We start from the raw sequence: 21,887 nt of genomic DNA on the forward strand, positions 1-21,887 counted from the left end.
CATCTTTTTGTTTGTTTGTGAATCCTCACCCGAGGACATTTCCCCAGGGATTTTTAGAGAGAGTGGAAGGGAGAGGGAGAAGACACAGAAAAGGAAACATCCATGTGCGAGAGACACATCCATTGGTTGCCTCCTGCCACGCCCCATCCAGGGCCAGGGATGGAGCCTGCAACTGAGGTACACGCCCTCGACCGGAATCAAACCCCTGACCCTTCAGTCCGAGGGCCGAAGCTCTAACCACTGAGCAAAACTGGCTAGGGCCTCCCTCCTCTCGTCTTGCTCAGAAGCGACCCGTAGGCCTTCCTGCACTGCTCCTCCGGCTGGTTCCCATGACCCCGGTGGGCCTCCGGGTCCCGTGTTGACCGAAGCTTCCCTCACACGCTGTGCCCAGGGGGAAAGTGTGCAGCATCCCCACTGCTCAGGGCAGGTGGCCAGGGGCGCCCCTGGGAAACCCCAGGGTGGTGGGGGAAGGGGATGGGAGGGAGGAGACGGTGGGTGGGTGTCGCTGGTGCTCCGGTCTCTGTACCCTGGAACCCTGAGGCCCGTGGTTTGCCGGTAATGTGTTATTAACTAGCAGGTACTGAAGTCTGCACACGGCTGATGTGTTCCTAAGCGCCAGCACGTCTAACCCACAGTGTCATTTCTGTGGGCCTGGCCCCGGGGCCCGGGCGGCTCACCTGACTTGATGCAGTAGACTTGGTAAGAAGGAAACCACTCCCCGTACTGGCAGGTGATGTACTTGTAGTCACTGGTGAGGCTGTAGCCGGGGTCGCAGTAGAACTCCACGACGGTCCCGTGGTTGTAGCGATCGCAAGGCCGCGGGTGGCAGACGAAGTCGCCGTGGCTCACCATGGGAGGGAGCGGGCAGACTTGGGCAGTGGGGGAGAATAAGGGTGTGAGTACCAGGTGCTCCCCGCGTGGGAAGCCCTCCGCACCGGGTGACCGCGGTCCCGAGAGACGCGCCGGCCCGTCCGCCACGGGGCTGGCGCGTCCTCCCAGGGACCGTCCCTTCTGAGCGCCCGCTGCTCTCACGCGGTCTTACAAGGCACCTTGTCAAAGGGAGGTTCGCTTTACATGGCCAAGAGTGTGCCTGCTCAATAGAGAGCATGGAGCTACTCTACTCCTAATGCACGCTGTTAGGTGCCAGACAACCTAGTAAATAAGACTAAGATACTTGTGGGCAAAATGCTTACCGAAAGGAACAGAGGTGTTTTCCATCTTTAGATTTATTCACCGACTCCTGAGTCAACCCATCCCTAAGCCTGGCCCCCAAGAGACGGTGCCATGAAGACATGAGGGCTGGCACCTGAGCCCAGATCCACTGTGCCCCCGGGCCGATGGAGGCCCCCCAACAGGCTGTCTGCCCGGTGACAGCCAGGGATGGAGGGCAGGGGCAGCCGGCTGGAGCCTGGGGGATCCCTTCTCTGAAGGTGAGTGTGTGGTGGGGGAGGGATGTCCTCATTTCTTAATTTGGTGGGAGAAGTCATTCCAGAATTCTGCCACCTTTGCTCCCTTCGGTGGAAAGAAGAATCCCCTCTCTTCTTCCTTCAACGTCAGTGTAAGTCCCTGCATGTGACCGAGGTAAGAACAGCCTACTTCTAAGACACCAGAGAGCTGGAGGGCTGATGGTCACGTGTTTCCAGTGAGGCTAAAGGAAGGCGAAGTGCGGAGAGGACCTGACCAGGGGCGAAGGCCTGTGGACGGGGGGCACGGGGAGAGAGGGGGGCGGAGTTCAGGGCCACCCTCCAGGTCAGGGCTCATAAAATCCAAGGGAAAAGGAGCCGGGAAAGAAACAGCAGGGAAGCCTGAAAACTTGGTTCGGCTTGAAAAACAGGAGCAAGGCCTCCTGGCTTCCTCAGCACAGGAAGATCAGCATCTCTAGATTCAACCGAGAAAAAACAGAAGGGCGCTGCTTGATGCCAAGGCACAGTCTACCCTCGAGGACAAGAGCGATGCGTGAGCGAGAAGATGGAGAAGCCACAGTGGCAATTACTTCTTGTAAGAGAGAGAGAGAGAGAGAGAGAGAGAGAGAGAGAGAGAGAGAGAATGAGGCACGGTGGTCCCTGCGACACGCCGGTGACACGCAGGCAGTCATTTCCCTGTAATCGCCGTGCCGTGATGTATGATCCGTGCCGTGATGTATGATCCGTACACGGGAAGGAATGGCAGTAATTTACCATTGCGTGTGAACAATACATTAACGAGCTTGCCTGCGACTTTGCATTTCCCTCTAATAAAATAAAATTAAAATAAACCCGCTGGGGTCACGGGCAAGGCGGTTATAATACAAACAGCGTCACACCGAGGAATCTGCAGGAAACACAGGTTGGCAGGACACAGAGCAGAGGGTGCTACGCACCAACCTACGGGCCAAGAGGGCAGAGCCGGTTCTGTTTGCAGAACGACCTCGTGTCCTTCAAGACAGACAGGGCTTCCCTGGCTAATGTCCCTGACGTGACGGGGCGAGCCCCTAAGATTTCTCCCTTCTGGGGCCCAGAGAACACACGCGTCTGCAAAGGGGAAGGAAAGATCGCTTCCGTTCTGGAGAATATGATCAGCAAACAATCCCCTAAGACGTTGACTCATGTACACGGAATTCCAAATGCGGGTTCTAAATGGGCTGTCTGCTCGCCGACTTGAAGGTTTGGAGTCGGAGGAGATGGGGGGACGGTGGGGGGGGGGCGGTCTGCGACCCAGCAAATCATTTCATTTCTCTGGTCTCAAGTTCCTAAGGAGGCAGAAGCGGATGAATGATCTTCGTACTTGACAATGGCAAGTCTTCCTTCAGATAAACCCGCAGTGGGAACGCAGTATGTAGCACAGGGCCCTCGGGGGTGGGCAATTGGAACAGAGCTACCTCGGCCTCGTTGCTTCCGAGAGAACTCCTGGGCCTCAGGGCCTGGGGGGTGAGGGGGACGTGGGGGGCAGGAGCCCAAGCCCACCTGGCCAAGGGTTACCTGGCCTGGTATACACCTCTTCCCTCAGGCTAAGGAGAGGAGAGAGGATGGAGGCTGGGGGCAAGCAGACAGAGCCCTCCCTGCCCCTTCCCATGGATAGAGGCCCCACTGCCATGCTGGGTAAAGGGGAGAAGGGGCATTCGTTTTTCTTGTCTTCATCTTCTGCTGATTGGATTTCACATCGAATCCAGCTGCTGCCAGGATCACGGGCGAGTGGACAGGGCGCTTGGCAGCCCAGGAGAGGAGGAGGAGGCCATGGCCCTGGCCAGTTGGTCCATGGACGGGTGGAGGCTCTGGTGGGTGGGGGTGACCAGTTGGCTGCTGCTATTATCACTTCCGGTGAGGGGAGCAGGACTTGAATTCCTAATAGCAATGGCCCTGGGCACTTAGTACACCTCTGGTCATTGCCAGAGCCCTACCTGGGAGGGAGGGGGGAGGGGGGAGGGAGGGAAGTTCCCAGTGTCAGCATCACATGCAGCGCAGCTTGGGCCAAACCGTTGAGGGTGTCCTTCTCCCTCCTCCCATCCCTCTGACACGGGTCCAGGGTCCAGGGACCACTAAGGGGTCGCCATGGGCAGCCGGGAAGATTCTTAGAAGCCAGGGCAGTGCCGCTGGGGAGTCGAGTCAGGGCTGCTCTTCACCCTTGACTCTGTGACCCACTCCCTGAGGCCATGTCATGGGCCTGGTCCCCATCGGTGAGGACGGCACGGTAATACCTGGAGCTGTTGGGAGGCGAAATAAATAAATTCCAAGTGAAGGGCCCAGGGCCAAGAGGACCTTTGAACAGCGCCCGTTCCTCTCCCTGGGAAACTGTCAGCCGGCTTCCAGGGGAGAGTCCCCGGGCACCCCCAGCCTCTGCTGTGCCGTCCACAGCCAGCCGAGGACAGGGCGGCCTCCCTGGGGACAGTGTGTCCATTCCCAGCAGAGTCAAAGGATGTGGCCGCCTGGGAGATGCTCCAGGGACCACCTCTCCCAGCTCCTCCCCGGCCACCCCTGGCCAGCGAGCAGCAGAGCGAGGCTGGGCCCCAGCCCCTGGCTTCCAGCAGCCACTCCGGGCCCCAGAAGTGCCCAGGAGAGCAGCGTGGGGAGCAGGTGAGAGCTCAGGAGGCACAAGGCTGGGCCACTTGGGAGCAGGTGACCTTGGGAAGGAAGGAAGCTCTCTGAGCCTCCGTTTCCTCATCTGCCAGGGGCACCATGCGTTTCTCACGACGATTGTAGGATGACCGGTCCTGGGCGACAGGGACCTCCAGTGTCCAGCAGGGAGGAGGCCTCCAAAACCTGCCACGTGCCGGCTGCAATGAAGCTCGTTTCCAGATCACGGGACTTGTCATCTTCCCCCCCTCGGACTGCAAGCTCTTCAGAGTCAGGGATCCCGTCCTGTCCTTCCTCTGTGACTCCCCAGCGCGCTGCTGCTCGGGCCCGGCAGGTGCTCCATCAACACCACGTCACCGCGACCCGGGTTCCTGGCACTCACACACGAGGATGCGCCCGCAGTCACTGTCAAGGCTGCTTTTCAGAAAAGAGTCCTTGGATTCAGTGTGTGTGTGTGTGTGTGTGTGTGCATGCGTGCCGTGTGTGCGTGTGTGTGCGTGTGAAAGAGACAGACAGCCTCAGAAACGAAGACTGGAAAACACTAAAACACAGAGATGAGGCAAAGCACGCAGACGCGCAGCGAGGCAGCCCAGCCCGCGGGGCCCCACAGCGCCCCACAGCGCCTTCCAGGTGCCCGGATGGACACTCATCTGTGCTTAAATGACATGACCTACACCAGTGATGGCGAACCTTTTGAGCTCGGCGTGTCAGCATTTTGAAAAACCCTAACTGAACTCTGGTGCCGTGTCACCTATAGAAATTTTTTGATATTTGCAACCATAGTAAAACAAAGACTTCTATGTTTGATATTTATTTTATATATTTCAATGCCATTGAACAAAGAAAAATCAACCAAAAAAATGAGTTCGCATGTCACCTCTGACACGCGTGTCATAGGTTCGCCATCACTGCCCTACACTGTGGCTCAAGCCTTTGTGATTTCGGGTGCTTGGCCCCCACCACACAGCCGTGGGGAACATGCATGCGTCCGGATCGCCCACCTCGATAACGTGGGCGCAACAGCCCGGACCTCGAAATACTACACGCTCCACACCTTTGCCGAAGCTGCCAGAGCTTTTCCCTCCAGATTAGACACTCCTCCGTGAAGCCCTCAAAGTGAACGCAGTTATTACTGTTCAGCATTTCCTCCCATTACCTGGGATTCGTCTTAGGCAAACACAGCTACAAGTATGCAAGCAACCCCAAGCAGCACCTGAGCTACCAAAATAGTGTCACGATGTATATGCATCAAAGCCTGGGAACTTGCCCGGCTGGTGTGGCTCAGTGGTTGAGCATCGACCTATGTACCAGGAGGTCACGGTTCCATTCCCGGTCGGGGCACATGCCCGGGTTGTGGGCTCCATCCCCAGTGTGGGGCGTGCAGGAGGCAGATGGTCGGTGATTCTCTCTCATCATTGATGTTTCTCTCCCTCCTCCCTCTCCATTCCTCTCTGAAATCAATATATATATATATATTTTTAAAAGCCTAGGAACTTTATACCCAATGTCACCCCAATATATTTTTTAAAAAAGCCTGGATACACCCTAGCCAGCTTGGCTTAGTGGACAGAGCATTGGCCTTCGGACTGAAGGGTTCCAGGTTTGATTCCAGCCAAGGGCACATGCCTGGGTTGTGGGCTCGATCCCCAGTGGGGACGTGCGGGAGGCAGCCCATCAGTGATTCTCTCTCATCACTCGTGTTTCTATCTCTCTCTCCTTCTCCCTTCCTCTCTGAAATCAATAATGAAATATATTTTTTTTTAAAAAAAAAGCCTGGATACTTTATTCACACCATCATGCCCAGTGGCTCACTTACTTATTATGACTCTGAACACAATTTTAGAGTGAGAGTCACGATGGACACTTGATCGACCACCTACTACGTGCCAGACACTTCACCAAATGCGCTGCATCTGTCCCCATTGGGTCCTCACAGTCCCACGAGGTAAGGACGGTCACCTCCCCCTTTTATGGCTGAGGAAACGGAGGCCAATGGAAGCTCAGCGGCTTTCCCGTCTCAGATGACTGACTAGGTGCCCCAGGACTTGAACCCGGCCGGCGCGCTGTCACTCTACACTCTTAATCGATACACCCCATTGCCTCCGCCGTCACCCTGGCGACCCCATCTCCCGGCTCTCAGTGGGTCAGAGAAGGAGTTGGAGGCGGGGAAGTTGCAGCGGCAGGTGCCCTGACAGCTGACGGACAGCTGGATTCGCAGAGAGACAGGGATGAAAAGCTCAAGGAGAAAGGCCTCCATGCACAGCTGTCCACACCCCTCACTTTCGGGGTCAGAGCACGCTACGATATCTCAAGCCCCGGCGGCACCACGACCCGCAGCTCCGTGCAGCAATTCCCACCGGCGCCGACAGGAGAAGTCAGGTGGTGTGCCAAGGAAGGCAGAGAAACGAGGGACACCAGCGTGGGGTATACAGGAAAGGGTGGGGGTCTCTCCGGATAGTTCACCCTTGCTGAATACCCTAAGACCGTGGTCGGCAAACTGCGGCTCGCGAGCCACATGCGGCTCTTTGGCCCCTTGGGTGTGGCCCTTCCACAAAATACCGACTTCTGCGCATGGGCCACGAAGTTTCAATCGCACTGTACATGCGCGCCCGCACGTGGTATTTTGTGGAAGAGCCACACTCACGGGGCCAAAGAGCTGCATGTGGCTCGCGAGCCCCAGTTTGCCGACACTGTTCCTTAGGGATTTGGGATGAGTGAGAGAGGGCGAGTGGGGCTCCACTTACCAGCCCAGGGGAATGGCCAAACGAATGGCCCAGGCTGGGCACCCTGTCTCCTTGGAGCACCAGGCTCCTCTCCCCTCCCCCCTCGCCTCCTGGCCAAGATGGCACCATGGCTCAGCCACCCCCACTCCAAGCCTCCTGCAGAGGCCTCCCGCCGAGACACCCGCCTCCTCTGACCGCTTCTGCGCAGAGGTGTACACCGGGGAAACGCTGCTTGTAAGAACGCGCCTGTTGCCACCTCCCGTCTTGTTTTATTTCCCAAGGAAGGCTGCAAAAAGGCTTTGTATGGCCTCTCGACTGGAAATTTCCTCTCATTTCTCTCCCCCGTACAGACCCCCGCCCGCCTACAGTATTCAATAGACGCCGAGAAACAAATGGGTGTTTGTTCTCTTCGATCATAATTTCAAAACCCGAATGAAAAAGAGGGCTGAGCCAGCGCGGCCAGCTTGCCTGGCGGAAGTAGTTAGGGCTCTACACCCACAGACGCCGGCCTGCCTGATCCCCCTCCCCCCCGACCTCACACCATTGATTAGTGATTATCACGGAACCACGCTCCAAAGTCACATCGATTGAACAAGCACAGGAGGAGACAGCTCTCCGTCCAGGCTTCTGCGTGCGTGGGCTGGCCGTGGAAAATACTTACTGCAAAGCCACAAAATGCCTGGGGACAGGAAGAAACACTGGCACCTTAACAAGACGAGGGGTGAGATGAATGGCGCCCCCAGACAATCTGTTTCCACTGGGTGCAGAGAAAACTAATTTTTGAAAGACGTTTCGTCTAGCTTTGCAATATTCTGCAGTTGAACGGTGGATGATGCTGGGAACTTCTCTCTCTTAGCCCTTAAGCCCAGCGGTTCTCAGCCTGTGGGTCGCGACCCCTTTGGGGGTCGAATGACCCTTTCACAGGGGTCGCCTAAGACCATCGGAAAACACATATGTAATTACATATTGTTTTTGTGATGAATCACTATGCTTTAATGATGTTCAATGTGTAACAATGACATTGGGGGTCACCACAACATGAGGAACTGTATTAAAGGGTCGCGGCATTAGGAAGGTTGAGAACCACTGCTTAAGCTTAAGGACGAGGATGGGGGTAGGGGAAGCAGGTGTCATGTCTGGTTATAAGTGTGGCTTCGTGGCAGACGAGCGGGCTTGGTGCCTCGGCTCCGGATGGAGGCCAACAGGATGTCTTTAATGAACAGTTAGGGCCGACCATGTTCTCTGCTCTGCACCTCCCATGGAGACACCCGCTCTAATCACCCCACATTCACCTTCTAAAAGCATAAGAGGTGTTACCTTCCAGAGCAAGGCACCGCGGTGGGCTGGACGACCAGATAAGGTTGTGTAAGCACTCGAGATATTCCGACCCCTCGAGCTTGAACCCCGGGAAGCAGCGGTAGGCGATGACCGTGCCCACCGGGAAGGAGGTCTGGAACTCGGAGATGTTCACGTAGCCGTTGGAAGAGGCCAGTGGCCTCAGGCAGCCTGGGGAGAGGGAGAGCGAAAGGCGGAAGTCTTAGTCGGTCGTCTCTGTCCACCCAAGGGATAAACCCGGCTCTCGGATTCCCCCACCCTAACCGTGGCCTCTGAGCCATGAACACCTTGTTCCTAAAAGTTCAGATTCCTGCTCAGTTGGCATGGCTCAGTGGTTGAGCATGGACCTAGGAACCAGGAGGTCACGGCTCGATTCCGGTCAAGGGCACATGGCGGGTTGCGGGCTCGATCCCCAGTATAGGGTGTGCAGGAGGCAGCCGATCCATGATTCTTTCTCCTCATTGATGTGTCCATCTCTCTCTCCCTACCCTTTCCTCTCTGAAATCACTAAAATATGTTTTTTATGAAGTTCAGACTCATCGACTTGCCTATTCTATTTGTGATGCGCAAATTTGATTTTACAGTTGCAAATGGCACTAGAGCAGTGATGGCGAACCTATGACACGCGTGTCAGAGGTGACACGCGAACTCATTTTTTTGGTTGATTTTTCTTTGTTCAATGGCATTTAAATATATAAAATAAATATCAAAAATAGAAGTTTTTGTTTTACTATGGTTGCAAATATCAAAAAATTTCTCTATGTGACACGGCACCAGAGTTAAGTTAGGGTTTTTCAAAATGCTGACACGCCGAGCTCAAAAGGTTCGCCATCACTGACCTAGAGAGTGAGAGAGTGCGGAGCAGTGAGGAGGATGGTAACTTACTAAACACCCAGGGTCAGTGTTCAGCCTGGGCACCCCCATCTCTTTTTTTAAAAAATATATTTTTATTGATTTCAGAGAGGAAGGGAGAGGAAGAGAGATAGAAACATCAAAGATGAGAGTCATTGATGGGCTGCCTCCTGCACGCCCCCTACTGGGGATCGAGCCTGCAACCGGGCATGTGTCCTTGACCAGAATCAAATCTGGGACCCTTCAGTCCTCAGGCCGACGCTCTAACCGCTGAGCCAAGCCGGACAGGGCTTGATGGCTTTGAAAGCTCCCCAAGGAGCCCTGGCTGGTTTGGCTCAGTGGATAGAGCATTGGCCTGGGGACTGAAAGGTCCCAGGTTCGATTCCAGTCAAGGGCATGTACCTTGGTTGCGGGCACATCCCCAGTAGGGGGCGTGCAGGAGGCAGCTGATCGATGCTTCTCTCTCATCGATGTTTCCAACTCTCTATCCCTCTCCCTTCCTCTCTGTAAAAAATCAATAAGATATATTTTTTTTAAAAGAAAAGAAAAGAAAGCTCCCCAAGTAATCCTAACGTGCCGTGCCGTCAGGGCTGACAACCGCCGAGTGCCACGGAGGAAAAGGACACCCCGCTGTTTCAACGGCAGCGGTGGGGTGTCGAGGAGGTTGGGACTCGAACTCTGTTCCGCCCTCGCAGAACACGGCACTGAGGCCTGCGCGATGAGATGAAACTTGTGAAAAGCCCGTTGTGCTCGGTGTGGAGTAGGCCAGGCACCCCGTGGGGCGGTGGTTCACAAACCTGAGAAAGACCCAGATGGGGGGGGGTCTGCGTGGGCACGAGGATTCGCATCCCTGAGGCGGGGACCAGCTCCGAGAACCCCGCAGCGGTGAGCCTGCACCCCGGGAACCTGCGTGCTCCCCGCGTGGACTGAGCCCCAAGGCCACGCTCCTACTTCTCTAAGACACCCGCTGCCTTTTTTGTCTCGGAGCCCGTGCAGCCCCGGGGACGTCCCCGGCCCGGATTCCGTTCCGCGTGGCATGGCGGTGACTGTGGGACGTCTCATGGCCTCGGCGGCGGCGTCACTGGAGGGTTTAACGACCCCGCAGAGCGGCCTCGCTTCCCGGCGAGAACTAATTGTGCGTGAAGTAAAGACTGTGTCACGCAAACACCTCGTTCCTTCCAATCACCAGGGACAGATCCCACCAGCTGCCGGAGCCCTTCTCCGAGGGACTGTTAGATGTTTTACACGGAGCATCCAAGAGCCTGCTGCTCGGCAAATGGCTTCTGTCCTCGAGCCAGCACACGGGGTCTGGGTATCGGGGCAGAACTTCAGGAGGAACTCCCTCTGGGGGGGCCCTGCTCTGCTCCGTGATGGCACCGACCCAGCAGACGCCCCCCCACCACCAGCCTGAGCTCAGGACGGACCAGATCTGAGCTGCGTGGGCTCAGCCCAGCCTTCCGGCTGTCCCCTGGGCCTTATACGATTATTGTTTTTTGTTTGTTTGTTTGTTTGTTTTGTTTTCTGAGCTGACAAGGTTCACAAAAGTGAAATGTGTGAGGGGAGGTGGGGAATGGGGGAAAAAAGGAATCAGTAAGTGAGAACAAGATAAGCAAATTCATCCTCGAACAAGTAAACCTATTGGAGCCTCTGGGCATAGCTGGCACCGAGATGGTACCCATGCCTCTTTGGGGGAGTGGACAGTGGACCTTGAACCTGGGGTGAGGGGCGCTGGACCAAACGCAGCTGAAAATCCATGTATAAGCTTGACCCCTGAAGAAGTTCAGTCGGCCCTCGGTATACGGGGGAGATTGGTTCCAGGACCCCTGTGGATACCCAGATCTGAGGAAACCCCAATCCACAGATGTTCAAGGCCCCTCTACAAAAAAAGACCTAGACCAGGGGTGGGCAACCCCTGGCACGCGTGCCAAACATGGCACGCCAGTAACTTTTGCTGGCACGCAAAACCCTCTCTTATAATCTTCCATTTACAATTGTGAATCTTTGTTCTCAGTGATGAATTTTGTTAAGTCTCGTAATAGGAGTAGCCTGACGGATGAAAGTAGTAGCTCGTGCATATCTCTGAAGGTCACGAAATAGAAACCTGATGTAAAATCTCTGTCATCAGTGATGCAGCAGCAAAAGTCCCACTGATAATATCAAACGGAGTCATAAAGTTTTCTGTCGGACCATCAGTGGACATGTATACATTAAAAAGTAAATGTATTTTTCACCATCATATACTGTGTTTTTGTCGCTCGAATGAATTTTATTATTTCTTCAAGGTTCTTCACATACGTCCACCTTAAGAGATATCAAGTAGGCGTAACATGTTCTCAAAAAATTAGGGTTGGCACGCAGAAGAATTCTGAGTCAGAGATTTTGCTGGTTTGGGCACGCACTCACAAGAAGGGTGCCCACCCCTGACCTAGACCAATGTGCACTATAGCGCTAAGCTCCCCGCTTGGTTAACTGCCTTCCCCTAAGTAAGAACTCCCCTGACTCACCGTGAGCAGGAGGCGTGGGGACACCGCTCTCCGAAACACAAGGTTCCCACGGAAAACAGTGGCCTTGGAGCAGCCCCTCCCCTCGCCCCAGAAGGAGATGGAAGGGGTTCTAACTCGTGCAGTTGACTGGAGAAGGTGATGTGCCCTCTTGGTTGGGAACAGCCTGTCTCAATGTAACAGGGAGAAACGGGCTTCCGCTCAATGATTCAAGAGGGTTTCCGTTTGCACGTCTAGAGACTAGAGAGAAGGCTCCTTGGGCGTTAGCTCCTGGATCTACAGATGCAGATAAAAGTGACAGAGCAAATGGCACTCAGGGCCGGTTATACCCGCCCTGGGGGCTCGAGGGGTGGCAGGCTGTCTAAGGCAGCCAAGTCCTCATCGCTCGTGCCGTGCCTGGGCGGATGGGCAGCCTACGGAAGCCGGGGCATCAGCGAGGCCAGGGGGTGGACGGGAGGACGGGCACAGAGCAGGGGCACCGCCTCTGTGGGGACAGAGGGCTTTGAGGAGGAAGGAGGGGGGCTGTGGGTCACAGTGATGTTTGAGGAACCAGGCCTCCCAAGAGCAGCCGGCCAGCTCTTTTGTTGTCCAAGAACTCTACAAGCCATGTTTTGGCTGAGGTTTGAGTAAGGGGCGGTGGAAGGGAGGGACAGAGTGGCCAGGCAGAGCAGGGGACAGACAGCCTTTGGTGGGCAAAAACGTCACCTAAAGAAGCGTATTGTAGCCCCGCTGGCATGGCTCAGGGGTTGAGCATAAACCTATGAACTAGGAGGTCACAGTTTGATTCCCCGTCAGGGCACATGCCCGGGTTGCAGGCTCGATCCCCAGTTGGGGGGCGTGCAGGAGGCAGCCCATCCATGATTCTCTCTCATCATGGATGTTTCTATCCCTCTCTCCCACTCTCTCTCTTCCTCTCTGAAATCAACAAAAAATATATTTTTTAAAAAAGAAGCATAGTGTCTTTAAGTGACATAAAAGGGAACAGAAAGAGAAGAACAAATAGAAAATATCAAAGCAAGAAGTGGCCGGAGTCTGAGGCCACTTTCTCGCCATGACTCCGAGGGGCCCACGGGACTGGAACAAATTCGTGGTGAATAAAGTTCATCTGAATAAATAGCCCCACCTGGGAGCAAGCTGCTGGCTTTGTGGATTTGTCTCTGAACGTGTAAATGAACCACGTGTCTCCTTGGAAAACGCGACATATAACACGCTAAAGACCACGGAGCGCGAGGGTGGGCTGCCTCTGTCGCTATCCAAAGCCTTTGTTTCTTCCGGGGCCGTGACTCTTAGGCCGCGACTCATAAGAAAATGATCGATCTCCTACTACGGGGCGCGAGAAGGAATGTCAGGGCCTATGGTTACGGTTCCCAAGCACCAAGTTAACGTCCGTCTCGACTGGAACGAGCTAGTGACTTTGGGGCGAGGGAGCTTGCTCTCCCTCGGCCTCGAACTCTGAATTATGCATTGGGCTTCTCGGTCCTTCGGTCCGAGTCACGTGTCGAAAAACAAAAATCAGAATTAATGTGACCCTGAGGGCCGAGTTGCAGAAACAGGGCCCTGCATGTCAGTCCGGGCTAATTTAAACACACACACACACTCACACACACACACACACACACACACAGGGGAGAGCATAAATATTCACTGTGCGGTCTGGACGGAATTAGAATTTGATTATTTTTCTGTTCCTCATGCATTATAAAAAGGGATAGCATTATTAAGAGAAAGTAGCCGCTGGAAGATTGGCTTGAAATATATTCTCACCACCACTGAAATAAGTACAAATGTTCTGTTACTTCCATTAAGCACACAGCAGTTCATCACCGTGTCCACAGCCCAGTTCTGAGCCTCGTAACTCTTACCCTACTTGCGTTTTCCCAGTAGGGAAGACATCCAACATGCTAACGAACTGCCTAGTTCCCATTTAAACTTTAAATCTGGTGTACGGCCCAGCCGGTGTGGCCCAGTGGTTGAGCGTCGACCTATGAACCAGGAGGTCACGGTTCCATTCCAGGTCAAGGGCACATGCCTGGGTTGCAGGCTCCATCCCCAGTAGGGGGCATGCAAGAGGCAGCCGATCAGTGATTCTCTCTCATCATTGATGTTTCTCTCTTCTTCTTTGAAATCAATAAAAATATATTAAAAAACCACAATAACAAACAAACAAACAAAACCTGGTGTACGGAGCTGGAGAAAACGCCAGGAAATGATGGGAGAGAGCTTGCTGATCAAGGGGAAGGGACAGCGGGGCCCTGTGGGCGGCCTGGGGGCTTTGCTTTCCCAGCTCTTAGAGCAGTGGTTCTCAACCTTCTGGCCCTTTAAATACAGTCCCTCATGTTGTGACCCGACCATAACATTATTTTCGTTGCTCCTTCCTGACTGTCATGTTGCTACTGTGATGAACCGTCATGTAAATATCTGATATGCAGGATGGTCTTAGGCGACCCCCGTGAAAGGGTCATTCGACCGCCAAAGGGGTCGCGACCCACAGGCTGAGAACCGCTGCGTTAGAGAGCCGTGCGCACGCTCTACACCGCTGCCCACGGGAAGAAGAGGCGGGAATGACAGCTTCCGTCGCCTACCTTGACAGATGGGCAGGTTGTCCCACGTCCCATCGTCGCGACATAAGGAAGCCAGGTTGTACAGGTCGGGGTACCGGATCTTGAATCCCTCGTGGCAGGTGATGTTCAGCTTGTCTCCGTGTCTGTAGGTCCTGTTCTGGATCTCCGCATCTTCGATGAAAGGGATGCGGCAATCTGCGGTCGTGGGAAAAGAACTCGTTATCGTGGGAACGTAAAACGGCTGCGGTTCACGGCGTCGCAAGGAAGCTGGTGGTTGGGGACCCGCACGGGTTTGACAAACTGGTGGTTGGGGACCCGCACGGGTTTGACAAACGGCCCTCACTGATCACAAGGGTCAGGAAGAGGGACCGAGTGGGCGGGGCTCCGGACAGCGGAGCTGATGGACGATCTCGTCAATACGAGGAGAAAGACCAGAGTTGGGGATCCACCGCCACTACCCATCCGGTTCCACCCTGTGCACACAGCGCCGTGCAGCCTGCCTGGCTGGTCCCACCCAGGCAGGGCCAGGGCCTGGGTCTGGTAAGAAAAGTGCTTTGCAGCCCCGGCCGGCTTGGCTCAGTGGATAGAGCATCAGGCCGCGGACTGAAGGGTCCCAGGTTCGATTCCGGCCAAGGGCACATGCCTGGGTTGTGGGCTCGATCCCCAGTAGGGGGTGTGCAAGAAGCAGCTGATCAATGATTCTCATCATTGATGTTTCTATCTCTCTCTCCTTCTCCCTTCCTCTCTGAAATCAATAAAGAAATATATATTTAAAAAAAAAAAAAAGAAAAGTGCTTAGCAGGAGAGCAGGGGCCTGAGCCCAGGTTGCATCGGCTATGAGCGTCTCCCATCCACCGTATCCGTTCTGGGAAAATTATAAATACAGCAGCACGGCACCGGCACCGCTGCCGATCTCACGGAAGCTCGCAGCAAGCGGCCAGCTGCCGCCCACGAAGGGAGTGAGAGCAGGATGCGCATGGAGGGGCTGGGGGTGGCGGACAGACGGAGGCTGGGGGTCAGGAGGAGGGCGGGGGAGGAACAGGGGAACGATCAGCAGACGAAAAAAAACGAATCAACTCTATCCACTTCCAACTCTCTCTCCATCCAGCTGACCACGCAGGCCGTTCCATCCTGTGCTGCCAGGTTGGGGCCTGTCCCTCGGCCCCCTCCACCCCAAACACCATCCCACCAATCCCGGCTCTGTCACACTGGGCCCCTCTCTCATCGGCACATCTCTGTGCAATATCCGCGATGGTCCGTGCCTCTGTGCGTGTCAGCGGGAGGCTATTTATTTCTCCGTTTAGACTCAGACAGCCCCTGATTCACAGAGGCGCACTAGTCCAAGTTTGCTGCTTCCGAAATTGTGGAGAAAAGGCGAAAGCCAAGGACGCCACCTTGACCATCAAAGTGACTTCCTCCAGAAATATCTCCATGCTCCAAGAGGTGTAGGTTTCTCAGCCACGAATAAAGAACAGGATCTCACCCGGGCCGGTGTGGCTCACTGGCTAGAGTGTCGGCCTGTGGACTGAAGGGTCCCAGGTTCGATTCCAGTCAAGGGCACATGCCCGGATTGCGGGCTTGGTCCCCAGTGAGGGTGGAGGGGCGTGCAGGAGGCAGCTGATCAGTGATTCTCTCTCATCGTTGATGTTTCTGACTCTCCCTCTCCTTTCCTCTCTGAAATCAATTTAAATATATATATATTTCAAAAATAAATAAAAAATAAAAAAGGACAGAATCCCATCTGCGCGGCAGCTCTGCACCCGAGGCCTGGCACCCCAAGGCCCATCGTGGGGTTCGGGGAGCTCTTCATTAGCTACAGGACGCTCCCAGGCTGACTGGGGAGCCCTGACCAGCCCCGAACTGCTCCAGGCCGGCCTGAGAGAAGAGTTCCACCTGCAGGAGGTTCGGAAGGGCGCCCGTGGGGCGGGCCTGCATTTTTCACACGCAGCCAACCTACAAGTAACTCTGGGTCGTTTCTGGTGGGAGCTTGTGAATGGCTGCTTTCTGGGGAACTGTCACCGTCAGCTTGGCGCTCGAGGCTGCCAACCATCACCTCGCGGCCTTTATACATGAGCCGACAGGGACCTCTCCCGGTGCCGATGCTGTTTTTCTGCATCTGCCTAATAATTCTGTGACTTAGAGCAACTCCCTGCCTCCATGGCCCCTGGAGAGAAAGAAAGGGTGCGATCTCCGTGCCCCCGGGAGCACGGGAGCTGGCAGGAGGCAGCTGGTAAAGGCGGCCCTGGTTGGGAGTTCCCCTCTGCACGTACGCGGGGCCGGTGGCACGGACGGGGGAGCCCTCGTCTGGGGCAGTCGGCTGTCACCTCATCACGGCGATCGCTGATCATTTCTGCCACTGATCTTGCCGCAGCTGCCCTGTTCTGACCCGAACTTATTTCCGCTGGATATGTTTTTTTTTCCCCTCCCCTTTCAAGTCGTGACCACATTGAAGCGAAAGAAATCTTTTTAAGAGCAAAACCAAACGCACACCAAAGCCACAAGGGAGGGAGGGGAGGGAGGCAGTGACTCCTGTGACAAGGAGCGCAAAGAAGAAATGCTGGAGGCAGGGAGGGGCACCCCTTGGCTCCCCCTTATCTCAGAAGACGGAAAACGAGGAGAGAATATCTTAGGGGGAGGCCTGCAAATGCGTGCCCGCGTGGGCACAGGCTGCTGCTTCTGATAACTCGTCTGAGGCACCAAGGAAGAAATTTTAGATGATAGAAAATGCACGTGAGAAGGAAGGGGTTATAAATAAAACGTGTGTAAAGCATCTATTTTGTTTTGGTGAAGGGTCTGCGCTGGGAGACAACCCACTTTTGCACAGGAGTGACTCTGAAAGATGAGTATAACTCGCCTGCTTTTGAAAAATGCCCGCACCACCCACCGTCTCAATGAATAAAGGAGCGATCTCCCATCCTTACAGCCACCTTTAGCTCATGAGTCAAGTTGAAATCTTTTAATTAAAAATGTACAAGATAGCCCTGACCGGTGTGGCTCAGTGGGTAGAGCGTCAGCCTGCGGACTCAAGGGTCCCAGGTTCGATTCCGGTCAAGGGCATGTACCGTGGTTGCGGGCACATCCCCAGTGGGGAGTGTGCAGGAGGCAGCTGATGGATGTTTCTCTCTCATCAATGTTTCTAACTCTCTATCCCTCTCCCTTCCTCTCTGTGAAAAAATCAATAAAATATACTTTTTAAAAAATGTACAAGATAATAGCAATACTTAAACTCACATTGCACCTTTTCCCCCAGGAAGCTCAAAGAAACTTCTTTTTTTAAAAAAAGATGTTTAATTGATTTTGAGAGAGAGAGGAAGGGAGAGAGAGAAACATTGGTGTGAGAATGAAACATCGATCGGCTGCCTCCTGCAGGGACCGAGCCAGCAACCTGGGCATGCGCCCTGACCAGGAATCGAACCCGGGACCTTTCAGTGCACGCGATGATGCCCAACCAACTGAGCCACACAGGCCAGCGCTCAAAGAAACTTCCTTTTTCTTTAAATATATTTGTACTGATTTCAGAGAGGAAGGGAGAGGGAGAGAGAGAAACATCAATGATGAGAGAGAATCATGGGTCAAGAGAATGATGAGGGAGCCTCCTGCAGGCCTCCTACTGGGGATCGAGCCCGCAACCCAGGCATGTGCCCTTGACCTGAATCGAACCCAGGCCCCTTCAGTCTGCAGGCCGACGCTCTATCCACTGAGCCAAACCAGCTAAGGCAGAAACTTCTTAACATCCAATTATTCATCTTGCATAGCAATCCTGGTCAGGTCAATGGGCCTCACAATATTTTAGGAAGGACTTAAAAATAATGCTTGCTGAATGAATTCAGTTACTTCCCTGTGGCGCTGTGTGAAGAACTGGGGAGCGGAGGGGTTACGCATGGAGACTTAGCAAGTTGTGGAAGAACAGGGGCCGCTCTCCTGTGCAATAGGTGACCTTCAGCACCACCCAGACAATGAAGGAGATGGACCCCAAAATGCAGGAAACCGGGGTAACAGGCACTCCCCTGGGAGCTTCCAGAAATACCGATGTTTGAGCTCCCACTGCCCCGACAATTAAAATTAAATCTCTTGGCGACAGTTCCAGGCGCCGTTACTTCTAGAAGTTCCCCAGGCGACGCTGACCTGCGGCCTGGGTTGCAGACCTCCAGTATAGTAGAAAGAGCACTGAACCACGGGTCAGAATGTGGGTCCCAGTCCCAGTTCACTTGCCATGTGACTGCTGTGAGCCACTGAAACCCTGCAGGGTGTCGTAAGGAGGCAACGCTGACATTGTCTGGTGCCAGGAATGAATGATCTCCCCAGAGCGCCGTCTAACACGGGAGAAAATCGTGTTCTCTTTCCTCTTGCAAAGCGGTGCCAGGCCATCTCCCTGCATGACTGGGTCTCAAACTCTTTTCTGATGAAGAATCAGTTGGGAGTTTTTTTTTAAAAAAAAACAAACACGCAGTCCGAGCCGGTTTGGCTCAGTGGAAAGAGCACTGGCCTGGGGACTGAAGGGTCCCAGGTTCAATTCCGGTCAAAGGCATGTACCTCGGTTGCAGGCTGGATCTGCACCCCTGGCCGGGGTGTGTGCGAAGGCAACCAATCAATGTATCTCTCTCACGTCGATGTTTCTCTCTCTCTCTCTCCCTTCCATTCTGTCTTAAAGTCAATGGGAAAATATCCTCAGGTGAGGATTAACAACAACAACAAATAAAAACCATGCAGCCGTTGGCCTCACTGCCAACGTTCTAACTCGGGAGGCCTGGGTGTGTTTTCAGCAAGTCCTTGATGCAGGCAGTTCCGTGGCACCCACTTTGGGAACCAGAGCCCCATGAGAACGGGTGACTTAGAGCAAGATGCCTCCCCTATGGGCCTGGGTCTGGGCCACAATGATGTATCAGCCGCCCCCCTCCCTTTCCCTGGGAAACCTCACCTGGGGTCAGGCCTGGGTCTGAACCCAAAGTCTGCCCTGGCTTCCCGTGAGACCGAGGGAAACTGAGTCTCCCTGAGCCCCCTCCTTTCTCATCTGGAAAGGGAACGGAGCCTGCTTCGCGTCTCTCCACCCAAAAGGAGTTGACCGCCAACCAGAGGACGGATTTCCTGGGAAAGCCCTCGGCTCAGCCAGCTCATTCTCAAACCACGGGCTCTGGGGGCGACCGACGCTCTGCTAATAGCCTTACGCCAGCGCCCGGAGCTGGTCTGCAACCCATTCTGGAAGATTCCCACTCAGGCTGGCTGTGAGATCTGTGGACTCCAGCTTCCCCCAAATCCCTTCTTATTGGCTTAGCGTGGATTTCTCTGCAGCTGACTCCCAGCAAGGAACCAATGGGACCAGCGACCGTTCGCAGAGCTGCTCGAGGGAGAAGGTGAGGAGAACAGAGAAGAGCGCTGAGGGGAAAACAGTCCTGCAATAGACAACCCCGCTGCATGGGAACGGGAGTGCCACGGCTCTCGCTCTCCCTCCCTCCTCAAGGGCAACTCCAGGGGGCAAGTCAAAGAGGAAAAGGGAAGTTCTGTTTCTGCACCCCAAGGTGCTCCAGGGACACCCTGAGTCCACCCAGAGGCCAAAGCTCCAGCTAGAGGCGTCTGACCTTCCCAATATCCAAACACCTGCCCCAAGAGTGAGAATCCTCAGGGACGAGGGGCCTGGGAGCTGTGGAATGTTGTCTCATACCCCAGGGGAGGCTCTCGCCCCACCCAGGAACCATGCGCCATGATTTATTCTGTCTCTTTAAACACACACACACACCCCAAAACCCAAAACTGCTCTGCAGCCAGTATAACGAATGCTCTGGTTGCTGAATGTAGTCTGCATCCCAGCTGTACCCAGGGATGGTTAAGTAATGAAATCTTCCCATTAATATTGATAATGAAAAGGTTCCGGCTGTTCATAACACAAATGGATGTGAATTCATTTCACTTTAGTCGCTTTGGGCCATTGGGGTTTTTTTTAAATACGACGTCTCTATCCGCGCACACTGTAGTCTGACTCACGGCTACGCTGCCCCTGCCCGTTGGGGTGTGCAGCTGGGACTTGTCTGTCCACGTTCTGATTTGACGTGTTAAGTGTCTGTAAAGGGCCTTCATGTAGAGTCAACCTTCCTTCACGGCCATCTTTTCTTATGAAAGGACTAGAGGCCCAGTGCACGAATTTGTGCATGGGTGGGGTCCCTCAGCCTGGCCACACTGATTGGGGTCCATGGGGGCTGGCCAGCAGGGGTGGAGGGGGGTAGGAAGAGGGGCCACGGGAGGTTGGCCAGCTGGTGGGAGGGACCGTGGGAGGTTGGCTGTGGGAGTGCACTGACCACCAGAGGGCAACTCCTGCATTGAGCGTCTGCCCCCTGGTGGTCAGTGCGCATCATAGCAACTGGTAGACGGGTTGTAACAGTTGCTTAGGCTTTTATATATATAGTATATAGATTGCATTTACCCAGGGAAAGTGACCCCAGGAGACCCAGCTGAGTGGGTTTAGAAAGGAAGAGGCCTGAACGGAGGCTGTCACCTGGCTTTTGGTCACTGTACTCACATCGGCAGCCCTGTGCCCACGGGGCATATTTTCAGGCCTTTGCCAACTCCAGGGTCTCCTCTCCACCTTACTGGCCGCCTCCCCTGCTCCCTGGACCACAAGCATCCCCACCCCTGCGTAGGGATGGGCAGGCTCTGGTCTGAGGAAAGAAGCTCGGAGAAGTAGACACCTCCCTGTGCATCTCTGGGTTGGAGGCTTTGGGTGCCGTGAAGTTCATCCAGTGCTCGTATTATCAATCCCGTGAGTTCAAACTTCTATGCACCGAGTTTACTGGGAATAAACCAGTTTCGATGGGAATAAAGGGGCCGTGAGAGAAGGAAGATGGCTGAGACACGCGGCAGAGTGAAGTGGGGAATAAAAGAGGAAATCTGTGGAAACGAACAAGAAAACGAGTGCCTACTAACCACCCGGCTTTTGTAGAGCACTTTCCTATTACGAAGCATTGTAATGCACATAAACTTAATTTCTTTACATCTGCATCTCAGGCAGAACTAAACCAGAATAAGGACTTGGAGCGTAAGATTTCTATACATCCCTTCCACCCTGAACTTTGATGGTGTCATTCACAGTGACACTGTGCTATTTTATAACTGATTAGAATGGGCTTTTGCGACACAAAGAAAGTTAGACATGACCTTGTGGGGGAGAGGCGGGGGGGGGAATACTGGCTGAGAAGCAGTTCCAGCTCTGCCAGTTACTCATCAGCTGTGTGACCTTGACGAAGTAGGTGAACCTCTCTGAGCCTCAGTTCCCTAATGAGAACAGTACGACTCATCTTGTGGGGGAGGCTGTGCCTATCAGATGAGATCGCGAGCATGAAGTTTTACTCCGTAATAACCTATAAAAATGAGCTAATTCATTACTGTGATTACTATTACCACCACGCAAGGATTCATTAGCCTTCTAAGAATGACCTGACAAGGGATACAAATGGATTCAGCAGCCCTTACTCTTCCCAGCATTAATTCTGATCAGGGAGTAAAAGCTATTTATAAATCAAGGGGGGGAAATTTTCAGCTTCCTCACTGCTACATGACACCCAGGGCAGAAACTTCTGGGTGTCCCCGCCCCCCCTATAAACTACGTGGAACAGAGAATGGTTATTACGACGTTGGCAACGATGATTTTCTCCACCATCAGGGCAACAAAGGCAATCTCTTTACACAGATCTCTCAAAGGCCAACAAAATTACCATTAATATTAAAAATCAACAGACCTTCATACTTAGGACGGCAATGCCTGTTCTCCCAAGCTTTCTAAAAAATACAATGAGTGCCCTGACCGGTGTGGCTCAGTGGATAGAGCGTCGGCAAGCGAACTCAAGGGTCCCAGGTTCGATTCCGGTCAAGGGCATG

General features: G+C 54.1%; 1 protein-coding gene across 1 annotated transcript in view; it reads right to left on the bottom strand.

The window, feature by feature from the left end:
* Positions 1-624: 624 nt before the first annotated feature.
* SUSD4 (sushi domain containing 4) overlaps positions 625-21,887 on the bottom strand; it is a 56,903-nt gene continuing 35,640 nt past the window's right edge. Inside the window, exons 4-6 of the mRNA XM_006103711.3 lie at positions 14,043-14,216; positions 8,090-8,278; positions 625-869 (exon numbers count right to left, since the gene is read on the bottom strand). Coding sequence (XP_006103773.1) covers positions 625-869; positions 8,090-8,278; positions 14,043-14,216 — 608 coding nt within the window. The remainder of the gene's footprint in view (positions 870-8,089; positions 8,279-14,042; positions 14,217-21,887) is intronic.

This window comes from Myotis lucifugus, unplaced genomic scaffold (assembly GCF_000147115.1).
Source record: "Myotis lucifugus unplaced genomic scaffold, Myoluc2.0 scaffold_500, whole genome shotgun sequence".
NCBI lineage: Eukaryota > Metazoa > Chordata > Mammalia > Chiroptera > Vespertilionidae > Myotis > Myotis lucifugus.